Source organism: Marmota monax, unplaced genomic scaffold, assembly GCF_021218885.2.
Source record: "Marmota monax isolate L192 unplaced genomic scaffold, Marmota_monax_Labrador192_F-V1.1 WCK01_AAM20220418_F8-fsc00168, whole genome shotgun sequence".
In the NCBI taxonomy this organism is placed as follows: Eukaryota; Metazoa; Chordata; class Mammalia; order Rodentia; family Sciuridae; genus Marmota; species Marmota monax.
This window is the reverse complement of record NW_026692492.1, coordinates 2,518,155-2,544,928: the sequence shown is the minus strand read 5'-3', so window position 1 is coordinate 2,544,928 and position 26,774 is coordinate 2,518,155. Positions and strand designations below refer to the sequence as shown.

Here is a 26,774-nt window from a genome sequence, read left to right as displayed (position 1 = left end):
GAAAATTTCCCCATACTGTTCTTTGCCTTTGAAGTTTACCATAAGATTTCTTTAAAGAATGATCAGCACATGATTAATGCTTGATTCATTCATGATTTTATATTTATTTAAAGGTGCTAGGCTTACATTACTACCAACATTAGGTAAAGACTAGGTTTTCCAACTTGTTCAAATTGCCAGAAAATAAAGAGATTGAGAGGAAACAATGCTTTGCAACACAGCTTGCCTATGACTATTATCCAAACAGTGAGATTTACATATGCAATTTCATAGTACTTTTGCATGTCAAGTACTTTGAAAAGACTGAGTATATTTTACAGTTAAATACACATGTAAAATTTATTTCAGTTGTGAATAAACTTTATTGATTTAAATGTGGTGCAGAGAAGAGAACCCAGTGCCACAAGTGTGCTAGGCAAGCTCTCTACCACTGAGTCACAACCCCAGTCTCAGTTAAGCATATGTTTTTGGTAAAAAATCTTGTAAGAATAAATACATTTAAAGTTGTGCACATTTATATGACATTCTCAGATTCCCTCAAGGATTCCTCTTGTGAGTACAATTACCTTAGATTACTCCCAGAATTATTGATCTGATCTTCAATGTTCTTGTCATCCCATCTCTTTCCTAAAATGCCAAACCAAAACATTATAAATTTTTAGGAGCTAGAAATGCTTTTCCAAATTTATGGAGCATTTTATGCTACAATAATTCACCAATTGATTGTCTTTTCATGTTCTACATAAATGACCAAAATAAACACGACTTCTCTATTTGATTAAATAACTACACAACATTATTACCTATAGAAGCCAGGTTTCTGAAGACTTCCAGCATCACATCTCTGTAAAGGTTCTTCTGGGAAGCATCCAGCAAAGTCCACTCCTCCTGGGTGAAGTTCACGGCCACATCCTCAAAGGTCACTGAGATCTAAAATATCCCACAAATGTGTAGTGGAGGCCAGGAGAGATTGACAGTGTGAGAAATCTATACTCACCATGCATGATGTTCACGATTCCCTGGCCTCCCGATTAATTCCACGATTTTGTCCATGAAATCTTTAGTGTACTTAAGTCCTCACAGCCACTCCAACACTAGAATTGGGCCCCACACACAAGGTAAACAGAGAGTGTTGTACACCCTTCCTTTGGTGAACTCACTTTTGGTGAGTTCACAGGAAGTAAGAGGGGCTCTCGGGTCACCCTTAACTTATTTGTTGATTGCATCTCTATCACCATCCTACCAACATCCTGTGCAGTAGAGAGCTAATATTAGCATTCTCCATATTATTTACCCTTAGAAAAGAAAGCTGACTGAGTAGGAAATTGCTGGGATCACAAAACTCAGCATTTGAGAGATCCTGCCAACCACAGTGGCTCACTGGGCCTACACACTTAATATAGACAACATGGTATTTACTGATCTCCTGTTTCCTTCTGAAAGTCAATTGTTCCATCCTTAAAGAAGTGCCTAGAATCAGCCCCAACCCACACCCTCCGAGTATGGAGTCACTAAGGAGTTTCCCTCATAGACAACAGTTAGGCAATCTTCCACACAGATTGTCACAATGTGTTCACTGGGGACTGAGCTCAACTTGGATGATTACACTGAGGACAACTAGAAGTTTGCAGGAGCTTTACTCCAGAACAAATTTACCCATTAGTAATCAAGCACATTGATTAATACACACAACAATAATTTCTGGTGGTTAATGTCAAAGCAGAATGGGGTGTATGGAAAGATGGCATGTCTTAGGAAAAACTCGATGACCCCCAGATGTCACCTTATCGAAACAACAGCCTTACAAAGTTATATAGGTCTGAAAAACAGTTTTCTTAACAGACAGCAGAAAATCCTTTTCCAAACCTTGTGGCAACCATGAATGTCCAATGATTCTCAAGCTCTTCTGAACAGCAGATGTCTCACTCAGATCATCTACAGTCATGAGACACACACCACCGTTCTGCTCAAGGACACTTTGATCAAGATAGGCCACATGTACAATGGTGGTCTGTCATGAAAGAGATTCCTCATTCCTGTAGCACAGCTGGTGCAAGGAAACCTCAGGCACAAGCACTTCCAGGGTGTGTTAAAGCAGCAGGTTTGCAGCCCAGAATCCTGAACTATCCGATGCTGACTGCTTGTGAAACAGGCCACTCCATGTGGGTCTCTAAGCAGGCTATGATTTCTGCACAGTGTGGAACAGCCAAAAAGACCACCTACCAGAACAGGACCTTGCCACTCACAAAGAACCATGCTCAAGAACATAAGACACATGACATTTGAAGCACGACAGTATCAACAGAGGCTAGTAGGAGCCCAAGAGAAAGCCTTTAGTGGGCTGTTCTTCATGGCATGGAAAAATTATGGGTGACAGCAGGTGTCTTGGGGACAGATCACAATGATGGTCCAGTCAAATGAGAATCTACGTGGCAAGTACTTCCTCCCTCTATTCTGCAGACAAATGTGATTTATTGTACATTTAACTGTGAAAGACTAAAACCCATTTCAGAAATTTAAGAGAAATATATTTTTATTTACTTATTTATGTGTGACAAATTGAAAAACAAATAAATAAACAAAAACGCAGTGTGGATCAAATCCAGGGGAGCAGAACCACACAGGCACATCCCTGACACATTTGATATCTTGAGACAGGATCTTGTATGTTGCTCAGGGCCTCCTAAGTTGCAGAGACTAGCTTTTAAACTTATGATCCTCCTGCCCCAGCCTCCCCAGCAGCTAGGATTATAGGTACTCACCAGTATGTCTAGGAAAAATTTACTTTTATAGAAAAATAAGGTAAACAATTTTCTAAAAACGATAAGCAGAAAAGAAAAAAAGATCAAAATAGACACCAACATGACACAACTCAGATTCTGGGGCCCTCACAGTACTACCACAACATAGACCAGAACAGAGCCCAGAAAGAGACTCCCACAAATATAGTCAACGGACCGTGCAAGAAGGAAAATCATTTACATCCCAGGTGATGATGACTCCAGAGAGAGGGAATGTTCCACACACAAGCAGAACCATTAGAACAAGAACATCATCATGTGTGAAAGCCCCAAGAGGTTCTCCACAGCTCCATGAAGCAGTCTTGGAGAGCAGCAAGCAGGGTGTGACCTTCACTCACCCTTCAGAAAGCCCCTCTCTGGTGCAGGACAGGGGTGTGACCTCCCAGTATGAGACCCTAGTCATTGGCTACAGACTGCACACAGCAGATCTTTTCCAAGTTTCTTTAATTTCTATTAAATTTATCACAGAACTATGTTAACATCTTAAAGAAATTTTAAAAAGGTTCTCACTGTTCTAAGTCAGAAGAAATTACTGTGAAAAAATAGGTGGAATTCCTTAAAAAGAGTTAACTAAACCCACAGCCTGCATATAGGAATAGTAGCAAGTTATTGTTTTGCCACTCAACCACCACCTGAAGTCTAGAGAAGAAAGCTGAGGGAGAATTTCTTTTGGAAATCAGGTTTCAAAAATACCCAGGTTCAGGAGGCTCAGGCAGGAGGACTGCAAGTTCAATGCCAGCCTCAGCAACTCAGGGAGCGACTAAGCAATTGAGCAAAACCCGGTCTCAAAATTGAAAACAAAATTTAAATACAGGGGGCTGGGGATTTGGCTCATTGTTTCAAAACACTTGGGTTCACTCCACTGTATTGTGCCCCCAAATAAGAATACCTAGGTATACAGAGGAAGTAAGGAAGCCCACACAGGCCAGGAGAAACCCTTTCAGAGAAGACCAAGAGCTGCATCCATTGCATGCTCAGCACTGCTGTCTCTCCAGGCTGGGGTGGGCAGAGTGCAGGAGCAACAGAGTGTGAAGCAGCACCAGTCTGTGTTAAAGCAGAGGCCCCAGCACAGCTACCTGGAGGAGCCAGAGCACTGAGCTCTTGCTGTTTCCACTGCTCTTTCCTTGCTTCTGGGGAAGCAGCACATGAGGGCAAGACCCAGAGATCTGGCAGCAACACTTTAGTAGTGGCACCAGAGCCCAGGGGAACAACTCCGAAAGCCTGAGCCTGAGCACATCAGGGCCTTTACTTTTAAGCATAAGAAACTTTTGAGAACACTGAGGCAGGGGAGTTGGTGCCATCTATTTGCTACCCCTTACGTGGACACATGCTTGTCCCTGCCTAGGGACTCAGCTCTTAGAGGTCAGGGCCTCTGGCGGCACTCAACCTAAAGAGTTCACCTGGAGTGAGCCTGAGAGTTTTAGTGTGAGAAATGTGACAATTGGTGGCCCATATGGCCACTCCAGAGTGATGTTTATAAATTTAGTGCATTTGGAATTTCTCTTCAGAAGTTAAGCATCCTTTGGATTGCAGAGTATTGTGGGCTGAATTGTAGAAAGTAAGTGAATTAGAAGAAAACTCTGTGAGGTTAAACTTTCAAACATTTGGGAAAATTCTGTGTTTATAAAAAATAATTTTATAATTCTAGACTCTAAATAAATGTAAAGTATTATTAAGATGATTAGTGGGATATGTTAAGTTCAGTCCTCTTTCATGGGAAAAGTGCTTTTGTGGACTTTTTGGGATTGTTTTTGTGAATCTTTATATTTTGAAACATTAAGATATTTTTTGGGAGGGTTTATGTACTAGAAGTCTGTGCTGGGACAGTGAGAAAAAAGGAAGAAAATTTTTGTGCTGAGAGATGATACAAGGATTCTCTACCTGTAGAGAAGTGAATTTTATATTTTTATTGTTTTGTGAATACTCAGAAGGTTCTGAACCTCTGCTACACTCTTGTCCTATGGATCAGAAAGACTGTAACTGAGCCTAGCCGCTGCTCCCTGTGGTGTCTGTAACTAGAGCCACCACCAACAGTGCTTTGAACCCTTAAGCAACCTGGCCTGGGTGCAGAATGCCTTAAAATCTGATAGTAACACTGGTGTCTGTGGTTAACACTCACCTTTAAAGGACCCATGTGCTCCCAGGGAAAGTACAAAAGACAGGAGGACACTGTGAAGGGATCATACAGGAAAAAGTCCATGAACTGCAAGAGTGCAGTGCAGGTCTCCAGACGAGGCTTCATAGGAACAAACCAAATGCAATGCCACCCGCTGGGAAGCTCAGGGAGCCTCTTCCCTGAACTATGGGCAACGGGCTCCATGCTGTTTCCATCACCATGGTAACCACCCAAAGCCTGGCTGGCCAAGCGGACTTCCTGGTCCTGCTCCCGCATTTCCAAGGCTTCCTATTGGTCCTTCCACTGTCACTCAGACAGGACTTCTGGTCCTGCCTCCCAGCCACTAACCTTCCTTCCTGTTTCACACAGATTTGATCCTGAAACTACAGAGCCTGCACTTTTAAGAATCCCCACTTGTAAATGCTAACAAACTACATCTTTTCCAGGAAAAACCTAATTCCACAGGTTACTGTGTGGCAGCCCAAATTTAAGTTATTTTTGAGTTCCATAACCTGACTTTTCTCTATGGTTGTTACTAAATAATGTTCTATTGATTAGAGATATCAAACATATGCCTCTTTATATTTTGCTTTTAATTTTGGAGGTTATGGGAATGCATTTGCTTGTTGCAGGAACAAAAGCCGGCAATGTTCCTGTGATCAAGAAATCCTTATTCTCATTCCTATGTATTGTCAAAAAGAATAAAATATACATAAGGATCTTATTTCAGCTACATCATGTGAATCATATATAAGAATGCACTCTTAGTTAAAAATAAATTGAAATGGATCCAAATATCTTAAGAACCATGTGGTTACATAAAGTTAATACAACTACAAGTTATGCTCTTTGAATAACCTATAGTTGTTGATCCATAAAATAATTAACATATATCAAATTGTTTAATTAATATATATTTATCTAATTGTTTTTCTTCAACAGAAAACACATAATGTATATATTTCTTATACATGCATTTACCTGATGCTCTGCCTTTTAGTTACAGATATTTGAGATGAATGTATTTTACTATAAATTTACTTTCAAAACATAATCAAGAAATCTCAAATTACTGCACAAACTTTTAGAATAAACAGATATGACTTTGTCTATAAGAATATCCAAGGGCTTTAACTGTATTTTTATTCAGACATTTCTTATGAAAGTATAATTATTTGCTTAGACTCTACGGTTTTTAGAAATTGTTCCAAAGTGTAACTAGGAAAAACTCTAATAAAAGGAAAAGATGCTTCAGCAGAGAGAAAGCACACATAGGAGGTCCTAAGAAGAAGAAAGGGATCATCTTTGGGTGAAACAGGTCTTTATAATTCTAGATTTTAATGATAAAAGTAGTTGTTTAAATAGAAAGATCTTTACATCATTATCTAGACAGATGACATAGAAAGTTAAAACAATTGAGAAGAACACTTATATGTACTGGATTGGCCATAAAAATTTAACTGATTAATTCAAGGATACTTCAGGGTATTTCCCTAATTTTACTATGCTGATAAAAGCTAAAATATTTGCCCATATTTTAACAACATAAAGACCTATTAAAATGTTAAGTTTATTTTTGTTAAAGAAGGTCTTTATTGCCTAATGATTTTTTACTGCTTCAGGTAAGGATTAATTTTGGTGAATAAATTCACATCCTTGACTAAACACTAAATATATTAAACTGCTGACTTAGATTCCAATTTTGACAATTCTCCTTGGAGGACTAAAATTGACTGACTCAAATACTCTGCTAATTCCTATATATTACTTTTGTTGGATAATTGTGAGATTTGGGAGAACATTTTATTAAGATTGATGTTCTTCAAATTAAAGTCACACGTTGGTTTTGAGCAATAAAAGTTGCAAAATTGGTTGGAAATTCATTGATATAAGTTCTCTGACTAGACCTATTATCCACAAAAAAATATGGTAAGATTTATATGTTATTCCCTCCACTGGGAAGTAACCTTCATCATATTTTCTAAAAGATAATTAAGAGACACCTATTGAAAGGATAATATTCTTTAATTTTTTTTTTTTGAGAGAGAGAGAAAATTTTTTAATATTTATTTTTTTGGTTTTCAGTGGACACAATATCTTTATCTTTATGTGGTGCTGAGGATTGAACCCAGCGCCCCACACATGCCAGGTGAGCACTACCACTTGAGCCACATCCCCAGTCCTGAAAGGATAATATTCTAAAATACAGAGATATTTGGAGACCTTCTCTCAAAGAGATTGAGAGTTCTTTTTAAGTTGTTAGGATGGATCAACTAGTCTATATTGGGAAATTGCAATAATGCATAAAAGATAATTCTTTCGTAGTGTTTAAACACTTGTACTATTACCTATAACTTAAACTGGTAGTGCTATGGCTTACGCCAAGCCTTGACTCAGTTTTATTAAATAAAGACAAGGGGGGCAGGAGCTCCAAGGCCAAGCTGTCTGGAACCCACCAAAGCTCCTCCAGACCCAGGTGGCCAGGAGGGACCCCTGCTGCCGAGGGGGACCCCACTTCAGCAGGGAAGGATGTGGACTTGCTCTCTGTCATAGAGATGGTGGCCCTGGTAGAACAGAGGGGTGCCCTGGCCCTGCAGAGCTGTCCCTGCCCCACCACCCCAGCGCCTGTGGTCTTTGTGTCTGCTGAGCAAGGTGGACCACCTAAGGGGTTGGGGTCTGAAGGAGATCTGGCGGTGGTGACTGCAGTCGTGTGGCTGAAGCAGTAGGCCATTTTGAGGCCCGGTGGACAGCCCTCCGACCAAGGGCCTCCGCCAGGAGGCTCGCCAGGTCCAGGTCCTGGTGAGGTAGGCACTGCCTTCCTGTCTCCAATGGCAGGGAGCCCCAGGCAGCCTACCCAGTGGATGCGGGGCCTGGCTGGTTGTGCCTTCCCTGGCAACCCAGGTCCCTGGGGCTGGAATCAAGGACAAGATCACCTGTGACTTACACCAGCTCATCAGCCCCTCCAGGGTGCCCTTCCCAGCACCATGGAGTTCCTGCTGCCTAGGGCTGATGACGCCAGCGGGGCTGAGACCCCAAGCCCTCCAGGCCTGAGGACAGTCCCCCCGCCCCACCCCACCCCCTGCCTGGGACTTTGGAGCATGGATGTGGGGGTGACGGGTGTGGTGGATGAGTGCGTCTTTGGTAAGGATGGTGCCAAGAAAGTAAGAGAAGAGGCAGTGCCTGACTGTCCCCAGGAGCCACCCCACCCGGCCAGCTCCCTTCCTCCAGTCTCAGGGGCCAGATGGGCCACCCCCAGCTGATGTGCCAACCACATCGCCAGGCCCAGATGATGCTGAGGGCACAGCAGACACCTCCCTGTGCTGCCTTTACCGACACGTGTCACACGACTTCCTGGAGATCCGCTTCAAGATCCAGAGGCTGCTGGAGCCACCACAGTACATGCTGCTGCTGCTGCTGCTGCTGCCTGAGCACGTGCTGGTCAAGATCTTCAGCTTCCTGCCCCCAAGATGGCTTCTCAAGTGCACCTGCCACCACTTCAAGGGCATCATTTCGAGGCATTCAGCATCCGGGCCACAGACACATTGGAGCCGAAACCCCCTGTACCTCGATGACCCTTGCAAGCAGTGCCGCAAGAGATACTGAAGTGGGCACCCTCTTTCTCCACAGAAAAGCCCTCTTCACCATGGCTGATTTTGGGACTGTCAGCAAAAGAGTCTCTGCAAAAGAGTTCAATGTAGATAAACTTCCTATTTTTGTGCCACCCTGTTTACTTGGCCACTGGCTGAAAAGATACCAGCACTCCAGGTGCTGGACACCCCCTCACTAGTTATCACAAACCCATCCAGTATAGTACTTTGAAGAAATGTGCAAACGAGGCCTCTGGCCTTGAGCTGGGCTTCACAGAGATGTCTACATTTTTAAGATAAGTTACAACTAGGATCCATGGTAACAGCAGGAAGTGGGAGGAAAGAAAGGGGAGAAGCAGCTCTCCCCTTCTCAGGTGCTGTCCTTGAAGAGTTAACTTGCCCAGAACAGTGAGAGAAAAAGCTGCTTTTCTGTGAACTTCTGAGCCCCTCCCCTTACATGCTGGGTATAAAACTCTGAAACTCCCTGAACTTGGGTTCAGGGGATTGATTGATTACAGCAAAGGCTGTACCCTCTGAACCTGGCTGCAGCCAAACAAAACTGTTTCCTGCTGTCTTAGGTGCCTGCACTCGTTTGTCCCTACAACAGTATGAGATGGGTGATGAGAAGGGCGACGTGTGGCTCTGCCACTGGCACCCCAAGCCCCACCACCATGACCTGCCTTATGTTCCTACTAGATGTGTTGTCGCTGAGCTGAGCTGATGGTGAGACAGCAGGCTGCCCTGCAATGGGCTGGGTGGGGGCTGCACTGGCAGGGAGGAGGGGAGGGGAAGGGGAGGAGCCCATCATGCCCACCCCTCCCCCACCCCTGGGAGCCAGGGACCAGAACTGGGCCACCAGCCCACACCCCAGTCCAGGTAGTGTGGATCACCTACCAGAACTGAGACCAGGCTCAGGGTGACCCAGAACTCCCGGTGACCCCTGTTGGTTTTGCACTCCTCAGACCCAGGTCGTGGGCCCTCAGGTCAGGTGTTTGCACCAGCATCTCCATTTCCTCTGCATCCAGCCCCACCCCCCTCCTGCCACCCTCTACCCCCAGGGACCCACCAGCAGGGAGCTGAGGGCAGCTAATTTGGGTACCACCTAGGGCTCCCCCATGCTGGCCTGCTTCTGTGCCTTCTCTCAGCTCTTCATATCTGGAGCTGTGTTCTTTCTTTTCTTTTGTAGTTGGGGACCATCAGATCACAAGGTGGATCTGGCACTTTATCATAGCAGCCTGCCATCTCTATGTTTTCCTCATGAAAGAAAGAAAACTCAGTGTTTTCTCCTTAATCTCAAGCTACCAGTGTGTTCCCTTCCCCTACAGGGGAAGAGAGAGAGAGGAAAAAATAAAAAACGAATTATGGAAACTCTCCTTCTTCCCATTACTTAAGCTGTGGCCTTTGCTCCTAGCCCAGGAAACTTGGAAGCCCTTGACTTGCTCTTGACAGCATGGGGGTGGGGGAGCAGAGGGCAAAGGACTGTGGGTTTGAATTTCTACATGGTTTTCCCTTCAACTGTGGGTACTTGTTAAGGCATTGGGGTCTCTTGACCCCCAGCCACATGTTTCTTTAGAATCTTTTGGTCATTTGGGACCTTGATTTTCTGGCAGTTTGGTCTGGGGTGTATTTTTGTTTGTTGTTTTTTGGGGGGGATGTTTTTGTTTTTTCATAAAATCATAATTGTGGTTCTGGAAGCTTCTAGTATGTGGCAACTGACCAATTTTAAATTGGTGCTTTCTATAAAATCAATAATTATAAGGCAAAAAAGGGGGGGAACCCCAGAGGCACACTAGATCTTACAAAATATTTTAAATTTTTTTCTTAATTGTAATATTGAGAATGTCACTGCACTGAACATGACTCAGTAAGTTAAATCAGATTTCAAAGAAGAGTTTAAACCAGTCGTGATGAAAATGACTGAGAAACCTGGTAGAGGAAGGTCAATTTCCAGCTGCAGGGTTTGTAGCTATGCAGCTTCAGGAGCTTGTCAGGTCAGTAAAAATGATAGAGAGACTTCTATGGACCCATTTTTCAGGTCCATTTTTAATATACTTTACAGTGTGGACTGGAAAGTCCACCCATAACTAGATTAATTCTCCTAACTGCCATGGTCAGCTATACCCACATGTTGATCCTGTGGTAAACAGGCTGACTGGGAATATCTTTTGGAAACAGACAGCATGTAAGAAACCTAAAGCAGCCAATCATGCTGGTCCTTAGAGATTAAGACTATATTTACCTAACTGAACAATTGTCAGAAAGATTAATAGATTTTTTTTTCCTGTATAGGCCAGTTATTCTTTAAAATATCCACCAATGCATGGTTGCCCTAATCATTCTACAATTGAAACTGGCACCTAAGTATTATTCCTGAGTATTCCTAAGTATTATGCAAATGTCTGGCCAGTACAACACAAGAGGTCTAGAAATAGTGGGTACATTTTAGGCTGGTCTCCTAGAATGGACAAAAGCAATTACACAAGGATGCCTGGCACCTGGAGGTTGATTGGTAATACCCTAACCCTCAGTGAGATGGCACCCAAAAGGATGTTTGGATGTTTGTCTTCTGCCTTCAGAATATGTACATCACTGACAGACCTAATAGGCTCCTTAAATATGAGAGTTAAGAGGAAGGATGACGAATATCCTGTAGCCTGTATGAATACAACTCACCTTATGGCGTCACTAGGTATTGCCGGCTGGTATTTCAGAGCTACACTCTGCTGAAGTTAATGTTGGGGTCTGAAACAGGTGCATGCCAATGAACCAGACCTAGGCCAGCTCCCGGTCTCATGATCTTTGAAGTGATTACTTTAAATATTATTCCTTGCTTCTATGATACAGTCTTTATGGCTCTGTTTCAAACTTACAACATGTGGATTTTCTTAATGTTTGACTTAAATTACTTCCAAGATCTTTCATAGTCAGATAAATGCTGATGCAAAAATTAGAACTGAGTTAAAATGCTCTAAAAAGCCACTGTAATAAATATTGTGACTGAGCCCTCTGCTCCGTGGAAAGGCTGAAACACCATGCCAAATGAACATGTCCATGTTACCATTGCCAAGTGCAAGGCTTCCCAATAAATCAAGAAAAGATGAAGAGTCTTCTGATGAGTGTTTGGCAGAATAATAATAATAATAACCTGGATCTTCCAAGTTGGTTATGTCCCTGAGATAGTATGTTTTCTACTAATGCCTTTTGTGTTTCAATAGCAGATCATGATGACCTCGGACCAAGAATGCAGTGATGGAAGGATATAATTTCCCAATTGCCTTCAAATATTAAGGAAGAGGAAATATGTGGGGAGCCACTCTTAATGACCCCCCACCTTCCAGTCCTGAAGCAAGAGGCTCTGACAGATCACTACATTTCATGGTCAGTTGGGCACTGTCCCAGCTCAGGAAGTCAAAGGCATGTCTTCAGATGTAGGTGTCACCCCTGAGGTTGAGCTACACTCACCTATTCTTCTGTAATCCTACCCCTTTGCCCTGTTTGGGATAGAATGTTCCTTGGAAACTCCCTTTGTGTGTCCCCTGCTCTTGCTCTGCCTTTGGGTGTGGCCTTCCTAGATGTCAGTCAACCTGCTGACACAGACATCAGGAAGCTAGACTCAGCCCCCTGAAACCTGACCCCTTGCCTCATTGGAATGGTTCTTTCTCAATGAGAGGGTTCAGCAAGTGTTTTCTCTCTCTCTCTCTCTCTCTCTCTCTCTCTCTCTCTCTCTCTCTCTCCCCCCCCCTTAAGTTCAGTGGAGCCATCACAGAACCCCAAGAAAAAGGTATCTGTGTCTCTTGTGTGAATATTTCACACAGCCCAGTTCCCCTGGAGTGACCCTGAGTGTTTTAGTGTGAGGAATGCGACTCAGCAAATGCATGAAGCCTTCCCAACAGGAACAGTACCATAGGAGAAAAGGGGAGAACACATTTCCATTCACTTTTCAACAACAAAATATACAAAGAATACTCAACACCAAACAATACATGAGATTGACCAACCCTGAGAAAGATCAGGCTCCAAAATGCCTAGGTTAAATGTCCTCTTCTCTTTTCTTTTTGTACCAGAATTTGAACATAGAGGTGCTTAACCACTGAGCCACACTCCCAGCCCTTTTTAATTTTATTTATTCATTTTTGTTTTGAGATAGGATCTCTATAATTTATTCAGGGCCTCTCTAAGATGCTGAGGCTGTCTTTGTACTTAGAGTCCTCCTGCCTCCGCCTTCCTGGCCACTGTAATTACAGGCCTGTGCCCTCCCTAGGCTAAACTTTCAATTAACTGTCTGAGAGTTTTAATAAGCATGCACCTGAAACAAAGACAAAACACATCAGGCAGAGACATACAGAACTGCCCAGGACAACGAATCCACACTTCCATTGGGAGACATCAGCCCAATTCTGTCAGGACAGACATGGGGACAGAGAAGCAGACAGGAGGGCTTCATTGGCCTTCACTCAAAACTAAAGCACACCGAGTTCTCAGGGTCACAGCAACACCCCCCAGGACAAGGCACATTCTGAGCCCTAAACTACACCCGTGAGAGTGTGCAACACCAGTGAAAGCCCAGCTATGCTCAAAGAACATGGGAGTTAAAGCAGAAATCAGATCAGAAGCAGCTGGAAAGCCTCCAGGCAAAGGGAGGTGAAGCACAGGACTCAACAGATCAGGAGAAAGAGGTGAGAGAAAAGGTGATCATTTTAAAGGAAATGAAATGCAAAAGTCCACCATAGGAAATCTGTAGAGAACAGCACAGGGGATGCCTCATTGGTATCTAAGGCATCCAAAGCACCTTTCAGAAAAGAAGAGCTAAAGCAATCATTGAGACTTGCACTTCAGGAAACCAGAGAAAGAAGGGCAAGGTAAACCTAAATCAAGCACAGGAAGGTAACAGAGTGGGTGTTGATGAAACCACAATCAGGAAATCTGCAGTCTGCAAAATCAAGCCCTTCATGAACATCAGCATCACTGATAAACTGACATAAGGCCCAAAATACAAAGGACAGAGACTGAACTTGTGGCTCAGTGCAAGAGTGCTTCCCTAGCATGTGATAAACCCAGCCTAATTCTCTCTTAAGATTGGGAGCCATCTTGCCACAAAGGCATGAAAACCTAATTTCAGCTTTGCTATAAATTACTGCAAATTCTAAACTGCTTGGAAGGCCTGCCCATGCCTTGAACTCACCCATGCCTGGCTCTCTGACCAGATAGCAGTCCTCTCTGAAATTTTAGTGATGCCTCATCAATCCTGGCCTTCCCTGGCCAGATAACAATGCTCTCTGAGGCTCTAATGACCTTCATAAATTCTGGAGCTTTCTTGCAGCACAGCTTTATAGCCTAGAAAGTCACCAAAGAGGAGTTTGAGAAATTACAGATAACAAAACTCTGAGGAGCATAACACAAGGCTAGTTTACATTTTTGCTGGCCTCCACATCAGAATTTATGAAGGTAATTAGAGCCTCAGAGAGGGTCATTCTCTGGCCAGGGAAGGCCAAGATTTATGAGGCATCACTAAAATTTCAGAGAGGGCTGCTATCTGCCCAGAGAGAGCCAGGCATGGGTGAGTTCAAGGCACGGGCAGGCATTCCAAGCAAGATCAGAATTTGCAGTAATTTATAGTAAACCTGAAATTAGCTTTTCATGTCTTTGTGGCAAGATGGCTCCCAATTTTAAAGAGGGAATCAGACTGGGTTTATCAACAATCTCCTACAACTTACACACAAGGAGAAATACAAAAAAACAGGCTCAATAACTAATTACCGCCCCCCCACCACCACACACACACAAAAAGGCTCTGACATGTCAAACAGGCTTCCAGGAGACACTTAAACCTGCCACCAACTTTCTACTGTTTTTTTCCAGAACACAGAAGCTGAGTTAAAACCTCCTAATTCTTTCTGAGCTCTATGTTACCAAATTATCAAAATTAAATAGATAAAGAAAAGTATTATATAGAAAAGGAAAGTATGAATGACTCTCATGATTATGAATGCAAGATTCCTCAAACATTACTTTATTGAGTCCAAAAATAAACTTAAAAAATTATACACCACAGCCAAGAGGGAATTATTACAGCGACTCAAGGCTGATATAAAATTGGAAAACCAATTAACATTACCCATCATAACAAAAAGCTAAATAATAAATATTGATTATATAAAAAGTTAAAGAGAAAAATCAAGAATAATGAAAAACACTCAAGCTCAGAAAAACACCATGTCTTTATAGAGAGACAGCATGATCTTTACTCTATGTGGAATCCCCCAAAGAATCATAAAAAGCAACTCCGTGGTGTCAGTGTTGTCATGTTTATAAACAGGGCAATTATTATTCTGTTGACAGCAGCAAGCTGGACATGGAGGCCATGCCTCTGATCCCTGCCACTCACGGGGCCTAGGCAGGATGATCCCAGCTTGGAGGCCAGCCTGGGCAATTTAGCAAGACTCTGTCTCCAAACAAAACCATTAAAAGGACTGGTAATGTAGCTCAATGGTAGAACAGCCCTGAGTCCAACACCCAGCAACAAAACCATAAAGAAAAACAAACACACACCACTTATACAGAACCAATGAAAGAGAAATACTCATATATAAATCTGATAAAAATCTGTATGACAAAAACTGCTAACTTCCAATGAGACTATCAAAGACAAGGAAAACACATGGAGATATTTTATGTTTACACATGGGAAACCTCAGTGCTATCATCAATTCTTACCAACTTCAGTTATGGATTCAATATAATCCTAATCAAAATTCTTTTAAGTTATCAGTAATAAAAGATCTAGAACAACCAACATGGTAATGAACACTCAATTCACAGGATGAACACTACCTGAGGCTAAGAACTACTAAAAATCTACAATCATCAAGACACAGTGGTATTTGGCACAGTATAAATCTATTCCATTCATCTTTGACAAAGGAGCAAAGGAAAATCAACGGAAAATACACTGTCTTGGAAAATACTGCCAAAACACCTGGACATTAATGTACAAAGAAAGGAAGCATTCTCACCTCACAAATGTCACAGAATCAGCTCCCAGTGGAGCCTCAGTGTTAAAGTAGGACACACAGCGGGGGCTGCAGCTCTAGCAAACCACCCACCTGGCACTTAGCAGGCCCTGGGTTCACTTTCCAGCACCGAAAAACATTGCCTATACATCATAGTACTAAATGCAAACTTCAGAACTTCACTAAAATGACACAGAAGTAATTACAGAGAAATCTGGGCTGGCATGACAGCTTCATATGTAACATCAAACACATGATCTGTGAGCAAAAAACTTGTAAATAGAACTTGATCAAAACGAAGTTTGTGTTTTTCAAAGGATACACTTGAGAGAATGAGAAGACATGCTGGAGAAATGGACAAAATTTTGTCACAACGCATAGTGACACTGGGTTGGTATTCAACATACATGAAGAATACTCAGTAAAAAAATAAGCAACCAACTTGGAAGTGAGAAAAAGATTTGGAAAGACAATCACTCAATAAATAGGCACAGTTAACACATGTGTGAGAAGATGTTCACATGCATATAAATAGGAAACTTCAAAATGAACAATGAGGTGCCACCAGGTACTCAACTGGAGTGGTGAAATGACAAACACCACAAGCTCCAAAAGACAGTGAAAACTTAAATAAGCAAGCACCCTTCCCTTGCTCATGTGAATGGAGAGAAGAACACTGTCTCTGGAAGACAGTCACGCTCTTACAAAATAAACATGGTGCACTCTACAATTAATTCACCACACTCCCAGGTGTCTATGCAAATGAGGTGAAAATTATGCACAGAAATCTTCTCAGCAGTGACTACAGCAGCCATGTCCAGAACTGCCCAAAGCTAGAAGCAAGGAAGATGCACCTTTCAATGCTGAATGGACGAGCTGCAGTTTACCCACACCAAAGAACATCACCCAGAAAGTGAGCTCTGCAGCCTGCAAAGATACAGCACCCTTAAAGGCAGACTGGTAAGTGAGAGAAGCCAGTCTGAAAGGCCAAGTGCAGTAAGATTCCAAGTCAAGAACATTCCAGAAGAGACAACATTATAGATGCACTGAAACTCTTCTGTATGACATTATTATGTAGAATATGTGCCACACAAAATCACACCACACAGAGGAGGAACCCTAAGGTAAAGGATGGATTTCAGCTGATGATAAAGTGTTGCTTCATCCACTCTCTTAATCAAATGTAGGACACTGATTCAGTAACTAACAAGCATCCAACATCAATGCAAAATATTGAGAACAGTGTAGAGAAGAGTGTTTGATACTATATGTAATGGCTCATTAGAATTGTCAACCACATTGGATTAAGAGATACCTGTGATTAAGAGGCCTCTGGGTGTGTTCGTGAGGGTGTGTCTACAAATGATTGGCATGTGGAATAGAGAACCAAACTAGAGAACCTCCTTAGGTATAGGCAGCACCATCCAATAGGACGGTGTCTTAGGTGGAACAAAAGTTGGAAGAAGAAGGAAGCAGCAGCAGAGAAAGGCCTTTCTTCTCCAATGGCTGTTGCAATGGCCTGAGGATATCACACTCTGCCTTCTTCACTCTCCCAAAGTGGACTCTGCCTGTGATTCTCCAGGGAGTTTCCAGAACCTTTGGTCTGACTAGGGCAGCACCAGTGATCCCTCTTGTTCTGAGGCTTCAGCCTCTTGGACTCTGCAGCTACTACTTCTCAAGCTCTCTACTCTGCAGACAGCCACTGTGGACATCCAGCTTCAGGTCAAGTAGGCTAATCTAATAAGTCCCCTTTTAGATCACACTTCGTGTTGATGCTGATCCTCTAGAAAACATTGACTAACAAACTATAAGTCTAAAATTGCTCTGAAAAAATAAAATTGATTTAATAAGGAAGTGAATGAACTACATGCCATAAACTTTAACAAATATAAACATAAGAAACAATATTACATAATGAATACCTTTCCCAAATAATAATGCAAAAAATAAAGCAATGAAGAAAAGTCGTAGTTACAAATTTCAAAACTATGGACAAAAGCAACGAAACTGATTTTCAATACTATTTCGATCTGGAAAGAAACTGGATGATAAATCTTTTTTTTAATATATATTTATTCTTTAGTTCTAGGTGGGCACAATTCCTTTATTTAATATTTATGTGGTGCTGAGGATCAAACTCAAGGCCTCACGCATGCTAGGTGAGCGCTTTTTCTCTGAGCCACAATCCCAACCCCTGGATGATAAAGCTTTAAAAGGTATTCCAACTGCTGGTGTGGTGGTGTGCACCTGTAATTTCAGCCACTAGGGAGGTCAAGGCATGGAACTGGCAAGTTGGAGGCTCTCTCAGCAATTTAGCAAGACATCCAGAAATTTTGTGAAACTTGGTCTTCATCAACAATAAATGGGGGGACTGGGGTTGTAGCTGAGTGGCAGAGCACTTGCTAGCATGTGTGAGGCACTGGGTATGATCCTTAGCACCACAGATAAATTAACAAAAATAAGGTATTCTGCCCCTCTACAACTATACAAAATAAAAATAAAAATAAATAGGTACATAATAAATAGGAAGGGCTGAGGACGTGCTCAGTGGTCAAGTGCCTCTAGGTTTGTTACCCAGTAAAACACCTGCCCACCTCCAAAATGCTGCTCACACATTGAAATTCATTTTTTTTTTTTTTTGAGGACAACATAAGCATGAGCAAGTCCCTGGCTTCAATCCCAGCACTCAATACATCAGCAAATAAGTAAACCCCAGTCTACAATATGAATTTTCTTGGGGTGGAGAGTAGCTCAGTAGTAAGAACTTGATAGCCTTTGGTTCAATCCTCAACAGTCCATGTACACACACACACACACACACAAAAAACAAACAAACAAACAAACAAAAAAAAACAACAAACCTGAAAATATATATAATGAGTGTTAAAAAAGATTATAATACAAAAGATACACAATGAGAGGCAACAAAAATCAATGAAAAGACAGCACACTTTCTTACAAAGGAGACTGAACTTGCCCATGATCTACACTCTTTGAAAAAACAAAGAGCATTTCAGTAAATTATGTGAAATTCAGGGCATGGATTATTGTGTTTTATGGGGTGAAATTAGAAAAACTATATCTAAAATGAAAATAGTACACTGTATCTAAGACCAGTGAAATTATTGTACAGGACAGAGAGAGTAGAGAGAGCATTTATGTTACTCCCAAGTTTCATAAGTTAAAAGGCCAGCTCCCAAATGGGTAGCCCTAGGAGGAGGTAATTAGGAGGGAACAGGAATCAGGTGACATGGTGGGAGTGCTTGTGAGAGGATCAGCACCCTCACTGAGACATATATCTCTCTCCTTTTCAGAAAACAGGTGTCATTTATTATTTCACTGATAAAGTATTCAGTGATTTTTAAATGATCACAGTTGGGTATTTTAGGTATTGCCATATTGTCCTTAAAACTTCCAATGAAGATGGGTGTGATGGTGCACATCTGTAACCACAGTGGTTCAGGGGTCAGAGGCCCAAGGTGATGTAGCAAGACCCTGACTCAAAAGGAAGAATCTAAAAGGGGCCAGGGATGTGGCTCAGTGGCTAAGCACCTCTGGGTTCCATTCCTGATACCAAAAAACACACAGCTAACATGAACCCACCAAGTCCAGACAAAAACAGTAACAACAAACTGTCATTCCTGTCAAATTCATCAGCTTGTCAACGACTGTAACTAATTTACATAAAATCAAATTCATAAATTTATCCACCATAATTTTTGTAGAAATGGATTCATTTCCTGCAGCAATAATGGTAGACAGAGTTTCTCTGTATCTTAAGTGGCATTGTGGAATCTAGGACATGAATTTCAATTGGAAATCATTGAAAAGATAAGATCAAATCTCACCAATTTTCTCTGCATACTCAGGGGTAGCAAAAGATAAATTAGATGTGTTTATTTATTTATTTTTTGTTTGTTTGTTTTTCTGTTCTGTTCTTTTTCTTTGGTTTGGGATCAGAGATTAAACCCAGAGGAACTTTACTGATAAGTCACAACCCCAGACATAAGGCCTGGCTAAGTCGCTAAGGCTGAAGTTTACAATCCTACTGCCTCAGCCTCTGGAACAGCAAGGATCACAGGTGAGCACCACTGTACCTGGCTGTAATTGTTTTCACAATGGAAATGTAACTAGAGTTTTTAAAATCCACTTCTTTCTTGTCTATTTGATAATAGTCCATCCCATTTGGCTCTGAAAAAATAGACCTGGGCCTCAAAATGTGAGCACATCATTGCAAAGTGATACACAGAAAGCTTTGGTGCTGAGGGAGCACACATGTGTCAGGCTCAAGGGGCAGGGAAGGTCCCTGACATCTGGGATTGACCTCTCCTGGTCTTGCTTCCTGAAAGCCTCCAGGATCACCCTCCCAGGGACCTAGACCATGACTCCAGTCTATGAGGCTTTTCAGGTTTGCACAGCTCTGCACTGGGGTGGGTGCTGCTTATGCTCTTGGAGAGGTGTCGTTCCTTCACACTGTGAGACTGAAAGGGCAGGAATCACTGGTGACGTGGACCCTCAACACCAGCATCCACAAGCTGACTGGCCACCTCTCTCCACAGAATGGGAACAGAGCTTGGGAAAAACAAGGTCCCAAGGAAGTAGCTGTCTTGATGAGGCCTGTTCCAGGAGATTCCTCAGCCCAGAGCCCCCAGCAGCTTCCCTGAGAGGCTGCACCCCACACCTCAGGTGTCCTCTAGGAGGAACTGACCCAGGGCCTGAAGTTCTGTTCACCCTGCAGGGACCAGGGCAGCTGTGGGCACCTTGTGGCAGCTCCAGGAGAGGACAGTGGCTGAGGACATAGGACCTTGTGAGGCGTCCAAAGGGAACCTCTGCCCAAGAAATCTGACATGGTGTCTACACCTAAGGAAGATAAAGGGAGAAGCACAAGATTTTTACGGCTGTGCACTCAAGTTCTCTATACAGTTGCATTTACATCAAAGAACCTTCAGAGTATTTGACTTGGCTAACCAGACCACCATGAGGGTGGAAAGGCAGGGTTCTGTATGGAGAACAAAAATTATCCTGGTCTATCTTAAGCCCTTTAATAGCCAATTATCTTAATTTCTGTATCAGACCACAATTCTCAAAACTATTAAATTTCTCAGAATATATCCCTACCCTTACCAGACATTTAGTCCCCACCATCTACCAAAGTAAGAATGTAATAACAACAGTCAGAAGAAATTTCTTTTTTTTTCCTTCCTTTCTTTCTTTCTGCAGCCCACCAATCTGATGATCCTACCAATGAAATTGGTTAATGTAGTGATACACAGTTTCTTTTATAAAAGTTCATGTAGGCCAGACACAGTGCCACACAACTGTAATCCCAGTAGCTTTAGAGGATAAGGTAGGAGGATCGCTACACTCAAAGTCAGACTCAGCAATTTAGTGAGGGCAGAAGGAACTTGATGAGATCATGTCTCAAAATACAATCTAAAAAGGACTGATTGTGGCTCAGTGATTAAGTGCCCCTGTGTTTAATCCTTGTCTTTCAGGGTGGGACACATACATCATTTAGGGTCACTTGAATCGATGTCCCTGAGTATGGTCATTAATATTTAAATCAAAATGAACTATTTTCCATAGCTGGGATTGCCAATGCCTTTAATGTCAACAGCTTGAGAAACTGAAACAGGAGGGTCAGGACTTACAGGCCAGGCTGGGCAACATAGCCAGACCCCATCTGAAAATCAAATTTAAAGAGTTGGGGATGAAGAACAGAAGAATGAATCAAACACTATTATCCTATGTGCATATATGACTACAGGACTGGTGTGAATCCACATCAAGTACAACCAGAAAAGGGAGCAGTGACACTCTATTTATGTGTACTGTGTGAAAATGCATTCTAATGCCATGTATAACTAATAAAAACAAATTTAAGTAAATAAATGATTTATGTCAAATTGGGGCAGGGGGCTTGGAACATAACCCAAGATTCAATATCCCTAGGTTCTATGTACAAATGGCTTTTTCCTTTTAAAGTAATTATTTTGACCAAACACAGAGAAGTGTTAAGTGATTATTCTTTCCTCTCAAGTATAATAATCACAAATAGAAAACAAATGCTTTCAAAAGTGTTCTTCTTACCAGGGACACAGGCCTTGTTAGAATGGCCTTAGGCCTGAGCCTAAGCAACTCCATTTTAAAAGACCTGCAGTTTCACCAGGCACATCCACAGATCCCTCCAGTAAGGCCTCAAACAAGTTCCTTCCCCTCACCCTGATAAAGAGAGTGAAGCCTCTGGCAGTCTGTCCTTGCCTGATAAGAGGGAAAGGCAAGAAGATCAGGGTGGAGATGATCCCAGGGTAAATGATGTCACTGAGAAATAGGGTGGTAGCTGATAAGGATTGAAAGCGTGATCAAAAGCCCCCAAATGTAGTATAAATGATAGAGCTGATGAGCAGGAATTCAGCCAACAGAAACAAGGATGCACTTGAGCTGGAGAGTCTGATGAGGACCTGACATCCCATCACTTGGCATCTTTCCCGAGCCTCTGCAAGATCCTCACCATTCACAAACTCTACTGCCTCATCTGGACCTTGGTGAGAGCTGCATCTCCTCCCTAGGACCCCCTCCTCAACTGCTCCTCTGCTCCACACCAGGAAATGCTTGCCTTGGTTCCAGACCTGGTCACCGAGGTCTGAGTGAGTGTGCATCTGCTGGACTCACAGCCTAAGACATAAGATCTTTGAACTTAGCATGCAGAGGGAATGTCATTAGCTTATCATAATTAAGTGTGTTTTCCAGTGCTTAGAATGAATCTGGAATTGTTTGCTCTGAATTAATTAACCTAGAATTGTTGCAGTTAGGGTGATAAACAAGTCAAGATGGCACCTGGCTTTTAGCCAAAGGAAGTAGTGGTTGAGAAGTAAGGCCAGCAAGCCATTAAGATGATAGAGATTCCTTAATGAGTGACTGCTGTGTCTAGATTACGTCAATTAATTTAAGCTGTGTGTAATCATTAAGATGATGATTCCTTATTGGTTGACTGTTATACCTAGTTTTCGTTAACTGAATACACAGCTTGTTCTTAATTATGTAGATATACCCCTACTGTCCTACAATAAACGGCTCCCACTCCTGCTGTATCCACCTTCACAAGTTGATCTTCACCCCCCAGTTAGTTTGCTGCTTCCAGGCTGTGGCACATTTTGCTGTGAATTGATTATGTCTATGGCAATGTCTAGCATTAAGGATTGTTGTTTTCTTGATTAAGAACCTATACAGTTCAACTGTATTAAGTAATTTGAGTGAATAGAGCATTGAAAGGGGCAGAAGTGTGTGGACATTCTTTATTTCTCCCCTTCACTGCATAAGTCACAGTTTTGCCCCCTCCACACAGCCCTGTCATCCCAGGAACTTTGGAGGCTGAAGCAGAAGTGAAGCCAGATTTACAGATAGGTAGTTAGGTAAATTGGGTCTAATATTGTGTAAGATAAATAAAACAGAGGCCATTATAGAGAATGGAGTCCTGGAAACCAGAGCAGCAATTGAAATGTTAATGTCCCCAAGGCAGGAATCCATTCTAAGGAACTGATAATCATAATCCAAAATCCACCCCAGGCCTTTCCTGCCCTGATTACTCCTCCAGCCCACCAATCTCCCACCTTTTGGACCTTCCCACCTGCATTCTATCACTGCAACATAATGAGAAACAAAGTGTGGGAAAGCGGAAAGAAGACTTTAGCTATAAAAGAGGGAAGACCTCCCCCTTACAGGGATTCCACCTCTTGGGTCCCCTTCTTCCTGCGGGGAGAAGTGTTTTCTGCTGTCCTTTAATAAACCTCTACTTTCCACTCTACACTTGCCTCAGCGTGCTTCTCTGGTGTTATACTTCAGCATTCGGGGAAGCAAGGACTCGTCACTGGTAAACAGCGGTCACAGAAGGATCACAGGTTGGAGACCAGCTTCCACACCAAGTGGGTGCAGATCTCAAAATTCAGTAAAAGTGGAGGCTGGGGATGTGGCTGATAAAGCTCCCCAAGTTTGGGTCCCCAATTAAAAGAAAAGAACTATTCTCTCCAACATTTCACTAGATGAAAAGTGACAATTAGCGGACGGTGTCCATTTGAAACCAGTGGGAAGAACGAACGTCTGGCCGAGCTGTGAGTTGGAGGGAAGGTGGGGTTTAGAAGGCAGGAGGCGCCTGCAATTTGGGGAACCTACAGCAGCCTCCGGAGGAGCTCCCCTGGGAGAAGGTGCATTTGTGGCCCTGCTTCCTCCACGTTGGGAAGAGTGGGTCGGGCCACCAGTAGGGAGCAAAGGGGACACCAGGGACCTGAGCCGCCCTTCCAAACCCAGGGAACAGGGAACAGGGCCACCCTCCAGCGGGGACTCTGCCACGCTCAGCAGCTCACCTCAAAAACCCAAAACCCAGCTCACCCCACGAGGCCAAGGGACAGGGCCACGACTCCGCCGCTCTCCCCAGCTCACCCGGGCACCAGGCCCCAAGGCAGGTGGTGACGCGTGCCTTCAGCCCTGGTCGCAAACTCACCATTTTTGTGTTCTGTGGTGACCCGGCGTCCTCTCGAGGAACCTCCAGGCACCCGAGATGGGGGTTGGGGGACACAGGCAAAGCAGAGTCACCTGAGTCCCTGGAGCAGAGAACTCTTGGCTTGAAGGATAAGGAGGGGAGTCGCTGAGGAAGAAACGCTCGCGAGATTCCGGAAGCCCGCCCTTCCTCTCCCTCTGTGCATTGATTGGGCAGTTCCCCCAGCATCCGGGATCGACAGCCTCCAGGCCCGCCTCTGCATCGTGATTGACATCAAACAGCATCCAATCACTGGCTGAAATAGGGTAGAGTGACAGATGCTTGGCCCCAGCCCTTTTCAGGCGGAGCTTTTCAGCTGTGCTGGAACTAATCCAGGTGGGAAGCCTTGGCTTAGCCTCTGGTACAGAGGTGACACCTGGCGCTGCGCTAGGCTTCAGCCATAGAGTGCTTTCTGAGCATGGCGAGCCCCTGGGTTTAACCTCAACACAAAAACAAAGCACAGCTTCTCAGGGAGGGTGAGGCTGGAGGAGCCCAAGGTCAGTGAGACCCTCTCTTAAAATGAAATGAAAAGAGTGGGGATGTAGCTCAGTGGTCCAGGTCAAGCCCCACTGGTTTTAATATATATATATATATATATATATATAAAAATAAACAATATATATACCTCAGGCAAAATAGAAAGACACTGTCTCCAAATTTTTGAAACACTGTTTAAAGATATCATATATATCCACATATATGTGATTTCTACTAATGAAAACAGTTTGAAAATTATTTTAGTATTTCTCATTACCTCCTGGCCTCTGATCTTTGAGGAGGCAGCCTGAGCTATAAAAGGAAACATTTGGGGTTGGGGCTGTGGCTCAGTGTTCCATCCCCAGCAGAGAAAGGGGTCGGGTGGGGGGGAGGCAGGCAACCTTCTAAAACAGCAATGTGCAGCAGAAATAAAATGGGCGCCTTGTGCTCAATGTAGATAGTCTACATTCTAGTATTATCAATTCTTATGTACAGACCTGACTCTGCTGATCCCACAAGTCTGCTCAGCTGTTTGCCCTAAAATCAAAAAGAAAAGTTGTTGATTGAAATCAGGAAAGGAACTTTGACCAGTGCAGCTACACTAGGGAGATAAGGAAACCCTGTCTTATCCTGTGTTTAGGTGCTGACAAGGGCTTTGATATTTTCTTGAAAGGGAAATCATTGTCATGAATGTATAGGGGAAATTGTATGTAGGAGTTAGTATTAATTGTAAAAGAATAATATTGTATTATTATTGCATTAGGTGATATGCTAATAATATCATAATATGTAGAAATGCATTAGGTTAGGCTTCAGGCATCTGTAGCCTCATAACATGTCTGTGAACTCAAGCTCATTTGCCCCCTTGAAACATGTCATTCTATTGCACAGACTGACCTCATTATTTTCTCTCAATATAAAGTCCCCCTTTGTGAACTCTTTTTATGTCAAGGTTTGAGATGCACCAACATTTTCAAGAAAAGCCACAAGCCCATCTGCATCCTGCCTAGGAAGCAATGTACCCCCAGAAGCTGACCCAGGGCTCTCAGCTTCCTGGGTTTAACTATCAGAAAGAAATAATAACCCTGCTCAGCTCTGCCAGAAAGCCAGCAAGTAAAACATAAAAATTTGCCAGTTGTGTCCAAGACACCCTGACATATTAACCCCAATAATGGAAAGTATATACCATTTTATTCTCTTCTCTTAAGTTGGACTTTGTGAAGTCTTTCACATCCTGCATAGTGTCTCACATTCATTATACCTAACAATATTGCCCATGGACCAGGGGGGCTCTTGTGTAAAAAGTGTGGAAACATGGGCACATAGCTGCCCAGAGCTGAGAATTGAATCCCAGGTGCTTTTATTGTCCCCCATGTGGAGATTGAATTGAGGGTGGGGGCACTTTAGCACTGAGCTACATCCCCAGCCCCCCTTTTCATTGTGGTTCAAAGAAAGTGGGTGGGAGCATAAGTGTGATGGATCTGAGAAAATAACCCCAGATGGTGACTCCAACCTGGTATCAGACCAATGAGGAAATAAGAAGTACAAGCATGGTGGTGCAGGACTGTAATCCCAGCCTCTCAGGAGGCTGAGACAGGAGGATTGATTGCTCAAGCCACCATCAGCAAAAACAGGGTGCTAAGCAACTCAGTGAGATCTTGACTCTAAATAAAATACACAACAGGGCTAGGGATGTGGTGAAGAGTCACGGTCTGTGGTCTGAAGGCCCCAGGCTGGGTGTTTTGTTACAGCAGCCCAGGAAGACTAATACACCAGCCCTCTGACCAGTGCAATGACCTGAGTGTGTCTGGAGCTGCCACATTGGAACTGAGGGTCCCTTAGCTCTGAGTGATGAGCATGTGGCAATGTGGTAAGCCAGCCATGGGCTGGGTGTGAACTATGAGCCTGCTGGAACCAGGGATCCGAGCCAAGCATGAGGATGCGGGTCTCCCAAGGGTCTCTGCAGAGTTCAAGGATTAAAGGCAGGTCAAGCTGGACCACTTGTCCCCAAAGCATGGTAGGCCCCTCCCCCTTGGCAGGCTCAGGCACCCTCTGGCTGGAAGAGCAGGGTCAGGAAGTGCCTGTTCCACAGAGTTGCTCCTGTGGAGGGACAAGAATCACAGAGAGATGACTGAGGACACCAGAAGGTCTCAGTCAGGTGTCCTCAGGAGGTGAATAGCACCAGGGGCGGTGGCCCGTGTGTGGGTGGGCATAAGCTGTTCTGTCCTCTCCAGAGCAGAGAGAAGGTGG

General features: G+C 43.3%; 3 protein-coding genes and 1 pseudogene across 3 annotated transcripts in view; 1 reads left to right on the top strand and 3 right to left on the bottom strand.

Moving 5' to 3' along the window:
* Positions 1-24,251, bottom strand: part of LOC124092072 (zinc finger protein 91) — a 28,914-nt gene extending 4,663 nt beyond the window's left edge. Inside the window, exons 1-3 of the mRNA XM_046443363.2 lie at positions 24,012-24,251; positions 804-930; positions 567-627 (exon numbers count right to left, since the gene is read on the bottom strand). Coding sequence (XP_046299319.1) covers positions 567-627; positions 804-930; positions 24,012-24,236 — 413 coding nt within the window. The 5' untranslated portion in view covers positions 24,237-24,251. The remainder of the gene's footprint in view (positions 1-566; positions 628-803; positions 931-24,011) is intronic.
* The window catches only part of LOC124092073 (zinc finger protein 14), a 112,065-nt gene that overhangs the window by 47,382 nt on the left and 37,909 nt on the right, over positions 1-26,774 (bottom strand). The window lies entirely within an intron of this gene.
* The window catches only part of LOC124092079 (zinc finger protein 709-like), a 147,569-nt gene that overhangs the window by 82,908 nt on the left and 37,887 nt on the right, over positions 1-26,774 (bottom strand). The window lies entirely within an intron of this gene.
* On the top strand, positions 7,458-8,520 carry LOC124092039 (F-box only protein 46-like; annotated as a pseudogene).